The sequence below is a fragment of the Adelges cooleyi genome, unplaced genomic scaffold (assembly GCF_023614345.1).
Source record: "Adelges cooleyi isolate 19-005CV unplaced genomic scaffold, UGA_ACOO_1.1 ACOO_flye_CR_arks_rails_tigmint_CR_PRNA_23, whole genome shotgun sequence".
NCBI classification, from domain to species: Eukaryota; Metazoa; Arthropoda; class Insecta; order Hemiptera; family Adelgidae; genus Adelges; species Adelges cooleyi.
Window position 1 is genome coordinate 1,032,226 of NW_026095893.1, and position 12,965 is coordinate 1,045,190.

The 12,965-nt window shown below is 29.0% G+C and overlaps 1 protein-coding gene across 2 annotated transcripts; it reads right to left on the minus strand.

Annotated features, from left to right (window-relative positions):
- Positions 1–3,724: 3,724 nt before the first annotated feature.
- LOC126835986 (uncharacterized) lies at positions 3,725–11,843 on the minus strand. Of its 2 annotated transcripts, none has more exons than XM_050568908.1 (5): positions 11,617–11,843; positions 11,167–11,335; positions 10,700–10,779; positions 4,247–4,418; positions 3,725–3,882 (listed from the first exon to the last, which is right to left on the minus strand). In XM_050568908.1, exons 1-5 carry the CDS (start codon positions 11,701–11,703, stop codon positions 3,806–3,808), a joined length of 585 nt encoding a protein of 194 aa, XP_050424865.1. In that variant the 5' UTR covers positions 11,704–11,843; the 3' UTR covers positions 3,725–3,805. The 2 variants fall into 2 exon arrangements, with proteins under 2 accessions (XP_050424865.1, XP_050424864.1); XM_050568907.1 differs by lacking the exons at positions 10,700–10,779; positions 11,167–11,335; positions 11,617–11,843 and adding exons at positions 4,687–4,766; positions 4,986–5,157; positions 5,439–5,572.
- Positions 11,844–12,965: the final 1,122 nt, after the last annotated feature.

Below are 12,965 nucleotides of genomic sequence, written 5' to 3' on the forward strand. Positions count from 1 at the left end.
AACATTGTGCTTGGTTTTACTGTGATCGATTCCAATGGTCTAGTGTTCTACTACACTATTTTCCTTAGTCATTTTTTACTGCGCTGGCTTCTTACTATCCATAGATTCTTATAGAAGCGTTTGATTTCAATAACTCATCACTTTCGGATTGAACAATATTGTTTCTATTCTACTTTTCCAGTACAGTAGTACTGGTTTTATTGTGCTGCTGGTTAATGCTGTATTAGTTTCAGATTGTGTTATTTATACTGTTTTTGATTTTAAATGTCAAGTTTTCATTGATCTAGTTTTCTAGATTTTTAGGTATTTTATTATTCCTGTACGGGATTTATATAATAACTATTAAATGGTAAAGTTGCTTTTTTTTTTACTTAAGTAAAAAACAGACACAATACCTAATATTAAAGTTAGCTAATAACTTAACGTAACTTTATTCAACAAAAAAAAAAGAATTTATCCGTTGGGTGTATTAATTTTTAAAAAATATAATGTTAGGTAAGTATATTATAGACAGACGACTAACTATAACAATTGTGTCCACCATTATACTAAAAATACAAAATTAAGTGAATTATTGTCACTACAATGCTGTAATCAAATTTTGTATGATATATACCAAACATAAATGCAGACAGAAACGTTTTTCTTGAAAGTGATACTGTTATTGTAGACACTGGAGGATTTCACTTTAATAAGTTTTTACTATGCTTGGTTGAGACTGTACTGGTTTGAACTTACTATCCACTGATTCGCTTCAAAGCGTTTACTTAGAAATACAATTTATTGAGTATGTGTCTCTAGAGATCAACACATAACAGGTATTTTTTTTTTGTTCTACCAAGTGTTTCAATCTCACATATTATGTTCAATGAATTTTAAAATTATTCAACGGTTTAATAAGTTTTTAGACATTTAATAAATTAATCTCCATTGCATAAGGGGTAATGTGTTCTGTGAATTATAATATATAAGTATTATTTACAATAACATGTATATACAAATTCTCCCCCCCCCATCTCATCTCCAGGATATGAAACCATAAATTAGCATTTTTTTTTTTATGAAAAAAAAACCTTTTATTATTTTATAAAAAATATGATATTTTTTAACTTAAAAGTGTTCAAAATGGCAATTGAAAAAAAAATATATACTCGAGCACAAATCCCAAAATAGTTTGTCTAATGCGAAGATATTGTCAACCTATAATTTATTATAACCTTCGAATTTTAATAAACCAAGTTATATACAACTTAACAAGCGCTCATACAAATGCAAAATGAATAAAATTCGAAACTAAGTTTTGTTACTAATAAATAATCGATTTTGAAATTTTTTTTAACAGCTAAAAAATAGAAGTGCCGATTGGTATATTCTTTTTTTGTTTAATGCTGTCGTGTTTTTTATTTAGTTTATGCTGATTTAGTCCACCTTTTATTTGGACAAAACGCATTTTAAAAGAAAAGAGTTCTTAATGAGTGTTTTGTGCTACAAAAATAAATGAATATAATAAATCATAGCTTGTCTATATCGAAACATAGGAGCACACAAGTGCTATGTCCAATTTAGATAATTTTTTAGATAAACAGTTTAACTCTTGAGCTCTTCAAAAAAACCCACAAACGACTTAGAATTGTATGCTCTTTGGACATGTCACTGGTGTACATTTGATTCAGTTTTGTATCACGAGCTCAGGGATACACAAAATCACGATTTTGAAAAAAATAGACATAGCACTTGTGTGCTCTAACGTATCGATATGTTATATACATAATATCATCGTTATAATATTTAAAGCGATGTAAGTACGAACGTTTCAATGTAGTTTTCATTTGGAAACTAATAGTTAAAAATATTCTGAATTCAAGTTAATAATTGTTTGAAGAAGTAAAATATATTCGAAAAATATCATAATTGCCATATGGTGGGGTGGGGTTCTACTCGAAATCACATTGTATAAACATATCATGATAAAAAAATTACATTTCCTAATAAACCCTATAATATACTGAGTGGTTCACGTGGTAAAATGATCACCCTGTATGTCATAAGTACACACGAACTCCAGTAGTGTCGACGATACTTTGATTTTGCAATGCGTTAAACACCATTTGGCGTTTTTTGTAAAATTGTAAAACGCTTACATGCTAACAAATATTATATTCTGAAATAATATGTGACTTACAACGCCAAACGCTTAACATATGGGATAGTAGCGTTGAAAAGCTTAGAGGCCAAAACTCCAAATAATCAAGGAATCTCCCACTATCATCCCCTACTCGCCGTCTTTAGCCGTTGGTTCTTTTAACTGTAATCAATGTACTACAAATTTGTAAAAATCCACAAGCTTGGTAGTTTCTCTGGAAACAAATAACCAAGTGGGGACAGTGGTTCGGCACTTGGTCAGCTCAATACAGACAGACGTTTTCGACTCCTCCCTCGCACGAATCCAACAAAATCAAACTAAAACAAATACTTGCCTTTCACTACTGAATAAAAAAAACATGCCTAAGAATAACAAAAATACATTTTTTATCACATTATTGTAATTAGGTACAATGTTTTTATCAGTGGGGTGGTTAAAGTACCGCTAGCCGTTATAGTTAACGAAATAGTACATGTTTAGTATATTTTATTTTTAACTATAAATTTAATAAACTCTCGGCTTGAATTTTTTTCAATAAATTTAACATATTTGTTCGGATTAAAGCGTGGGATCACCCGCATCCCTTCCAAAACCAGCCCTGTCCATAGATTAAATTTCATTTTTGACTAAAAAGTAATAGCGTGGGCTATTACAAAATGTTAGGCTTCATAAATACACTAAACACTAAACAATTTTAAAATTTAACTACTATGGAAACCCTTTATTGTTTTCTCGTACAATCTGTTCTTAAATTTGGCTCAGTAATTTTATCTCCATAAGTAGATAAATTGCGTTACGAATTTTTGTTTCTTGTCCTACATCTGACTGTTCTGCTGAGAGGTCTTTTTCAGTGTTAAAAAGGGTCAAGTCCATTTTGAGATCAAGTACTACAGACGAGAGGCTAAATTCTTTGGCCGATTTAACTACAGAGTCAGATTTAACAAAGAAGTTAGATTATGATGATATTCTTATACATATGGGGAATTTTATATATTAAGAGATTTTTTTTTTAAATGTTATCACTTAACCTATTACATTTAGGTTTTTTGTATAGTTAATAATAAATATACCTAATATAATTATGTAATATGTACTTCAATAAATGTATTTTTACATGCTTTTCTTTAGCAGTTAGCTCGCTAACACGTACGTACGTACGTTTGTACGGTTTTTTTTTCCAAATCTTGCAAAATTAATTTAGTAATCTATTCAGCAATTATTAAATACCTTTAATAGGACTAAAAATTAAAAAAAAACAAAATAAATAATTTTAAAAAAAACTTTTTTAAAAACATGCTTTAAAAAAAAAAAAAAAAAATTGTAAAAAGTGAACTAAAAAGTAAAAATAATTTTATTACAAGAACAATTTACCAATCAACTGTAGCATTTTATTTCAAATGTCAATTACTTTGAAAACAACCGAAAATTAATTTTTGACTAAAAAGAAAAGCGTGGGCCCTATTCAACAAAGTCACTCATAAATTTACCAGATAATGTTTTACATTGTAAGTTCTTTTGTAATTTTAATTTGGTTCAATATTTGTGTGTGACACAAACATTTCATAATACTTAACCCAATGAATTTGGACTTTGTTGAATAGGGCCCAAAACTATAACTGTATGTGACAAACAACATATATAATTAAAAAAATAATAAATTAATCAATATACTCGTGATCCAGGAAAGAAAAATTCAAAAATAATGCAAAAAATTTCGTTCCTATACCAATATTTGAAATCTGAAAGTAAAAATATATTATACATTTTTTTACAAACGAATCAGGTCAATTTAACAGCAAAACAGTTATTTGAGATGCGATACACTTGATAAATATTTTTATATTAAATAATTACAAGTGAAGAACAGTGATGAAAGTTTGATTTTTTACCTATTAGTAAAGTTTAAAAAATGATCATGTATCTCACATGATTTTTATTTTATGTTACTATTTTTCAATATTTTGTCTAGTCCGAGAATTATGATTTTTTAGTTTAAAAAATAAATATAATTTCCAGAAATACAAATGACAAACTCCATAACTAAAATGTTTTTTCAATAATTTTGATCAGACATTTATTGATTATAATTATATTGTTAATTACCTTTTGACAGTTTGTACGGTACTGCAGTTCTCTTATCTTCAAGATATGAAAATTTAGGCGGGTTCCTATTATAACCGGCTGGTATACGTCCAAGTAGTGCTTTTAACCCATCAAAGGATATGCCATCTTGCTGGTCACACGAATATTCGTTATACAGGTCATCTATCAGGCGCTATTGTTTTTTAAATAAAAACTAGACATTAGAATTTTTCAATAAAATTAAAGAAAAAATTGACTAGCGTCGGGCGCTAAAAGTTCACTCAAAAAAATGTTCAACATAACATTAATTCTCTAAACAATAATTTACATGTTATACAATTCATCAAGAATATTTCAAAATGAATTTCAATCTATTTTAAATAAAATAGTAGAATTTTGGAATATATCTAGTGTCCTATCACATACAACTTAACGGGCGTTGTCATCTTTTTTTTATTTACCTCCATTTCATGATTTAAGTATTTAAATTTTAAGAGTGCTTTGACGTAGCTTTTACATTCCTCCGCTGAGTATCTAAGCCCTGAAATTTCAAAATATCGCATATTTTTATTAACCAAATATGACAAAAATTTTAACTCTAAGATATGAAAATAATAATGCGTAAAATGATAAAAATATTAATGTGATATTAGGTAAATTGGCTGATTAAATGTAGTAAATGACTTGATAATTAAAATGTTTTTTCGGTAGTTTTTGAATAATTTACATATTATTAGTTTGTTTGTCTATTGTTTATTACGTAATCCTATCTCTTTCAGGTCTTCAAGACTGATAGGTTCATACGGTTTGTTGAGTTTCCCTGCTGCTATTTCAATGACATCTTTTACACCTTGTAAGTCTAGGCTCCACCAGTCATCATCACGATAGCCCTTGGATCTTCCATAACCCCAGAGACTGGAATTAATAATATCCTATTGTTTTCAGAATAAAATCTAGACGTTAAATTGTGTATTTAAATTTACTCATAAAAATCAAAAACGTGTTTTTCAGAGTAAAAACATTAATTTCACTGTAGTTACCGCATTTTTCTAATTGTTATTATGTAACGTTTATAAGTGTAAATATCACTTGGTAAAGTTTAAGCATTAAATAAATTACCCGAGCAAAATGCATTATTCATTTTGCACACGGGTAAACGAGAATCGCTGAAGTTTTGTATAAACCGTAATTACTAAGCGCTTATTATAATTACTTTTTGGTCTTTAGTGGGTTCATCACAGTGACATTGTAAAAAGTATAATTCCACGCAAAAAAACAGTATGACAATTTTTAAATACATTTAAAATTTTTAAACAATATACTTGGATTCAAAATATTTCTGTATTAGTTTTGGAAGTAAAAACGGTTTTGAAACTATTCGATAATAGTACTTGTAATAATACTTATGTCGATTTTATAATGAAACGGGAGTGTTGTATCTTTTTGAATTATCGCAAGACTTTCTATAAGAAAACACACTTCAGAAATGAAACGGTTTCAGCGCTGTAAATATTGAGCTGTGCGATTTCGCTGTAAACAAAAGTTGTTTACCAACGTTCTTATTTGTGTTGTTTGTCATTTTTAAGACACGCGCTGTCTTACTGTTATTTTTGACGTTTTAAAAAAATTTATTTAATATTGGAAAAATTGCAAATTTAGTTTTATCAACTACAAGAAACTGGAATTTTCAAATGAATATGGGCTTTGCAACGTGACCTAGAAAAGTAGCCAAAGAATTCGAATGTCTTTACTGAATTTAAATCGGACCATCCTGTGTAGTAGACATTTTGTCTAGCTTTATGGACTAAAATAAAACAATATAACTGTTGGTTATAGAAAAAAATATTTAAATTAAAAAAAAAAACACTTTGATGATTATACAAATTAACCGGTAAATAATTTGACATGGTCGAAATGTATAAAAAAACAACATTTTTCTCAAATATTGCCTATACAAAACTCCTTAAAAATAGACCGCATGCAATCCACTTAAATGTTTTTTAATGTATACAACCGAATTTTTATTTATTCACACTAATTATTATAGAACTATTCACCCTAATAGTAAAAATATATTTTAAAAAAGATTATTGTTATTGAGTACATGGTTTTTATTGTTATGTTTATTTCCTCTATTACATATTGGCATTTGAAAGTGATGTTAGCACTTTCAGTAGTACTATTTCATATAAATATATATATATATAACTGTGACCCATGATCTGAAAGGTAAAATAATTTTAGTTTTGGCCGTGTCTCTAATTTGTACAAATTTGTTTATAAAATATGTATATTTTCTGTTTATGACTACAACGTGTACCTTGTAATTTATTTATTTATTTGGGTAAACGCCCAAGAGGGATCAAGTACAATAATAATTTTAGCTTAAATACAAGATAATAATTTAAAAACAAAATGTGAATTGGAATTTAAGTATAAATCAAGTGTAACAAAAAGAAAAAAGTAGTGAATCTGTATAAATAACATCAGTCTGTTTACCAGATGCCATAGACGATAATAGGAAGTTATAGAAACAGAGTAAATCAGTTTCTACAGAGCGCCCCTTCCTAAAACCATGCCGGTTGTTATTTATTATGTTTTTAAATGAAAATCGAGTTAAAGACGGTACAATTAATTTTCCTATCAATTTAGGCAAAGCTGATTGTTTTGCTATCGGTCTGTAATTAGTTATGCAACTTTTATTACCAGATTTAAAAATGGGCGTAATAAAACTATTTTTCCATTGAGGTGGGGGGAAAACACCAACCATTAAAGAGTGGTTAAATAATGTACATAACGGAATTGATAAGGAATGTTTACAAGAACGTAACAAAATATTAGGTATGCCATCAGGTCCAGGGCACGGATTAGAGTCTAGAGAATGAAGATCATTAAATATCTCACTAACAGTGAAATTAATATGTGGTTGTTGACATGTATCGGTATAATCTTTTGATTTTTGAGTACATTCGTCTATATTTAAGCTTTCTATAGAGTAGACTGAACCAAAGAATTCTTTAAATCAATCAGTCACCCCAGACCATCCAGTAGAAGTTTTAGCATTTAGTACCATAGAGTGGGGTATATCACTATTAACATTTAGACCTTTGACGTACCGCCAAAAAGATTTTGGACCAGAAGTAAGATCTAACTGGATTTTATTAATGTAACGTAAATAACTTGCTTTAGATTCTTTTTTACATAAGGCACGCAAACGAGAAAATTCATTATAAATATTGTAATCTTTAGTAATCTTGAACTCTCTACGTAGACGTTTTTTTATTAAATAACAAAGATTCAAGTTTACTACTATATCACTGAGGATAATGAGTTTTATTTTTAACAACTTTAGGAGTGAAAATATTAATGTCGTTCTGAATAACTGAATAAAAATAAGAGATAATAACTGAAAAATCAAGCGAATCACAGAGTACAGAATCCCAGACAGTAGAATTCAAATGGATGATCTTAGAGTTGTAACGACAATTGGACCATTAATTTGAAGCGGAGGATGAGCTATGTCAGTAGACACTAACGGAAAAGAACATTTCGTTACATCTAAACTATTACTGTCTGAGATTACTAAATCCAATATATTATTTTTGTAATTTTCTATGAAATCATGTTTAAAAAATTGGCTCAGCTAGAACTTTAGACTTATCAGAGTAGGGACCGGGTAATATAGCATGAATAATATTCGACCATTTAATATAAGGTAAATTAAAATCCCCAGCTGTTATAAAAGTATAGTCAGGATAGATTAATCTCAGATTCTCAATCTCTACACAGTGGAATTTATCGATATCAATTGGACTATTCGGAGGGATGTAAATAGATAAAAGAATAATTTTAGAGTTAACCGTTTTAAACGATACGGCTAGACTTTCAAGTAAAGGGTTAGATAACGTAAGAGCATTCGGACAAAAGCGATTATGGATAGCTATAAGGACGCCCCTCCTTTGTAATGGACACTATTTAGATTATTACGGTCATTACGAAATATTGTAAATAAATACTAACAAAATATAAAAGCAAGATTTATAATTTAACCAAAACTACATGTGTATGTGACAAATGACATACATAAAAAATTATAATTAAAAATATTATAATTATATCAAAAATATCCAGGAAAGAAATAATCAATAACGATGAATGTGACTTCCTTCCTTGCCGTTTAGGAGTACAGCAATTTGATTTTGATATTTGTATAGTGTATACGTGTTCATTTATTATTTGTAAGTACATGTTACAATAAAAAAACGTCATAGATTGTGGGACACTTGAATTCATGCAATTAATACAGTGTGATTGTATCGTCCACTAAATATCTCATAAGGTTTAATGAGAAATTTAATTTGTTTTATAAGTTATAAGAGTCTTAAGCTTAGGGTCGGAAGGAAAGTGGGTACCCTCCACCTTTCTTCCTGTGCTAAACATCAAAAATAGTTATCCAAAACTGATTATCGACCAGTTAAAGTTTTAAGTACGTTATTCTCAATTCAAAAAGTTAATCAAACGCGTGCGTTGCCATTTAAGTTTCACAAGTTGCTAAAAAAAAAAAAAAAATACTTAGGTAACTGGGTACATGCGAACAAGTGACGACGATACCTTGATTTTGCAATGCGTTGAACACCGTATGGCGTTTTTGTAAAATTGTAAGACGCTTACATACTAAAAAATATTATATTTTCAAAATAACTTGCGACTTACAACGCCAAACGCTTTACATGGGATAGTAGTGTCGAAAAGCTTACAGGCCAACACTCTAAAATATCGAGGAATCTCCAATTATCACCCCTCTCCGATCTTTTTGGCCATTGGTTCTTTCAAACAAATGGCAAATGAAAAACTATAATTACTATTAAAAAATCTGAGATTATTGTTGTTACACGGGATGTTTTTTTTGTAACGACGTTATAGATTGCGGGACACTTGTCCACGCACAAAACGGTAAAACTTGATTTTTGAAAATGAAAAAAAAAAACCTAATAAATTTATATTTTTTCAAACTTGCAATACATTTTTACATATCTGTAATTCCCCAGCCCCCAAAATGCTCTGTTACCTCACTTTTGTACTGGTTTTTCCAATTTTTTTATTTCTTTTTCAAAACTTTTTCAACACGCGTTTTGCTATCAAGTGAATAAAACATTACCTTTCACAAATGATTTAAATTTTAACACGGACATATTAAAGTAGTAAAACAAATATCAAACTAAAAGACGACGTGTACAGATTATGTGTATTAAGGCGTATACATAATCGTTGTCACACTGATTATTTAAAAGATATATTACTATAGAATTATCCACCCTAATAATAAAAGGACTGAGGACATAGATGTCAAATCATACAAGAGACGGTTAGGTTAAAGGTACTTAGGAGTAAACTATTTTACTTTGTAAATGATGGGACTACTTTTTGATATTTCATCCAAGATATGTCAAACTTAAATAAATGCTTACAAAATATAATAGCAAAATGATTTATTATTTCATCAAAACTATAATTGTATGTGACAAACAACATATATAATTAAAAAATAATAAATAAATCAAATTTCTAATCGTGCTTTAGGAAAGAAAAAAAGAATAACGATGCATGTAACATCTTCGCTAAAAAATTCATCGAATGCTGAAAAAAAAAAAAAATATTATACATTTTTTTACAAACGAAACAGGTCAATTTAACAGCAAAACAGTTATTTGAGATGCTATACACTTGAGAAACATTTTCATATCAAATAATTAAATGTGAAGAACAATGATGTAAGTATGATTTTTTACCTATTAGTAAAGTTAAAAAAATAAAAAAATAAAAAAAAATCATGTATCCCACATGATTTTTATTTTATGTTACTATTTTTCAATATTTTGTCTGGTCCGAGGATTATGATTTTTTAGTTTAAAAAATAAATATAATTTCCAGAAATACAAATGACAAACTCCAAAACTAAAATGATTTTCCAATAATTTTGATCAGTTTAATCAAGACATTTATTGATTATAATTATATTGTTAGTTACTTGATCTCGATACTTTGAACGATACTGCCGTTTTCGCATTTTTAGGATATGAAAATTCAGGCGGGTTATCATTATAACCCACTGGTATACGTCCAAGTAGTGCTTTTAAATCATCAAAGGATATGCCATCTTGCTGGTCACACGAATATTCGTTATACAGGTCATCTATCAGGCGCTATTGTTTTTTTAAATAAAAACTAGACATTAGAATTTTTCAATAAAATTGAAGAAAAAATTGACTAGTGTCGGGCGCTAAAAATTCACTCAAAGCATATGTTCAAGCATAACATTAATTCTCCAAACAATAATTTACATTTTTTACAATTCATCAAGAATATTTCAAAATGAATTTCAATCTATTTTAAATAAAATAGTAGAATTTTGGAATATTTATAGTGCTCTATCACATACAACTTAACGGGAATTGTCATCTTTTTTTTATTTACCTCCATTGCCTGATTGAAGAATAGACAATTTAAGAATTCTTTGACGTTTCTTTTACATTCCTCCACTGTGTATCTATAACCTGAAATTTCAAAATATTGCACATTTTTATTAACCAAATATGACAAATATTTTAACTCTAAGAATTGAAAATAATAATGCGTAAAATGATAAAAATATTAATGTGACATTAGGTATATTAGACTGTTTTATCAAAATGTATGTTAAAAAAAAAAAATTATTTTTGTATCTAACATTTTGCTAAGATAAATGTTTTATCATCAAAAGAAGTCCCCCTAATTTCTAATTTTTTTTCTGATTTTAATTTAATAAAATAATTTACACCTATATAAATGACAAATTAAAATGTTAACCGATTAAACGTAATAAATAACTTGATAGTTAAAATGTATTTTTCGAGTAATTTACATGTTATTAACTTATTGGATATTTGTCTATTGTTTATTACGTGATAATTTCTCTTTCAGGTCATCAAGACTGAAAGGTTCATACGGTTTGTTGAGTTTCCCTGCTACTAATTCAATGACCTCTTTTACACCTTGTAAGCCTGTGTACCAATATTCATGACGATAGCCCTTGGATCTTCCATAATCCCTGACACCGGTAGAAATAGTTGCCTATTGTTTTCAGAATAAAAATTAGACATTAAATTGTGTATTTAAATTTACTCATAACATTCAAAAACGGGTTTTTCAGAGTAAAAACATTAATTTCACTGCAGTTACCGCATTTTTCTAATTGTTATTATGTAACGTTTATAAGTGTAAATATCACTTGGTAAAGTTAAAGCATTAAATAAATTACCCGAGCAAAATGCATTATTCATTTTGCACACGGGTAAACGAGAATCGCTGAAGTTTTGTATAAACCGTAATTACTAAGCGCTTATTATACTTACAATTTGGTCTTTAGTGGGTTCATCACAGTGACATTGTAAAAAGTATAATTCCACGCAAAAAAACAGTATGACAATTTTTAAATACATTTAAAATTTTTAAACAATATACTTGGATTCAAAATATTTCTGTATTAGTTTTGGAAGTAAAAACGGTTTTGAAACTATTCGATAATAGTACTTGTAATAACACTTATGTCGATTTTATAATGAAACGGGAGTGTTGTATCTTTTTGAATTATCGCAAGACTTTCTATAAGAAAACACACTTCAGGAATGAAACGGTTTCAGCGCTGTAATTATTGAGCTGTGCGATTTCGCTGTAAACAAAAGTTGTTTGCCAACGTTCTTATTTGTGTTGTATGTCATTTTTAAGACACGCACTGTCTTACTGTTATTTTTTAGTAAATAATATATTTTCCAATGTTGGCGTGACGTTGCAGCGCGGTTTTCAGCCAGGTCGCTGTGCCACGAATCCACCAAAACACAAGTACTTTGGCCGCTTTACTGGGTTATGTAGGAAATAAATTTTGAATTTTGTAAAGTGGAACTTGCCGGTTGGCGGTTGGACAAAGACGTTGTACAAAATGGCCGGTAAACCGTTGACAGTGAATCTGCAGCAGGTACGCCCGGACTTGTGTTATCAACGTTCATACCGTCCGCCGTGTTGGCGTTATGCCGTGATAAACGCACCGCCGTCCGAGAACGGCGGCAGCCGCGATAAGGTTATCATGAGCGTCAGACATACCTGTGACTTTTTTGCCGCGGTAAACCGCGGTTGAATCGAACGATTGAAGCATAGACCTATAAAGAAATGGACTGCGCCTCCCACACACCCCGCCTATACTGCCGCGTTATGGACAACGTTAGAAAGAGATAGATAGTTGTTAGGTTGACCATGGAACAAAAATTGAAAAGACATGGAATAATAATAATTTAAATATACATATATATATATATGACAATACCCCAAATGGAAATATATAATAATTAAATCTTATTTAATTATTATTTATCATTGTGTTACGCGAAGTTGTAAAACATTTAAGGATATGTATTTCATTATTTTGTCGGGTATCCAATTCTTTCGTATGATGTATTGTTTCAAATAGATATGTATATCGTTAATAAAAAACCATTACAATTTCATTAAAATTTTATCAATGAACATTCTGTTTTAACTTTTTATAAAACGTGTAAGTATGTTTTGAAAAATAGTTTTTCTTTACAAACTCAATAGACAATTTATTGTATCACAGATCTGCATCTAAGTTTAAACAAATTCACTAGGTATTGTAAAATCACTACTTATTTGTTTCTTTTTCAAGTTACGACCAATATATAATAAATAT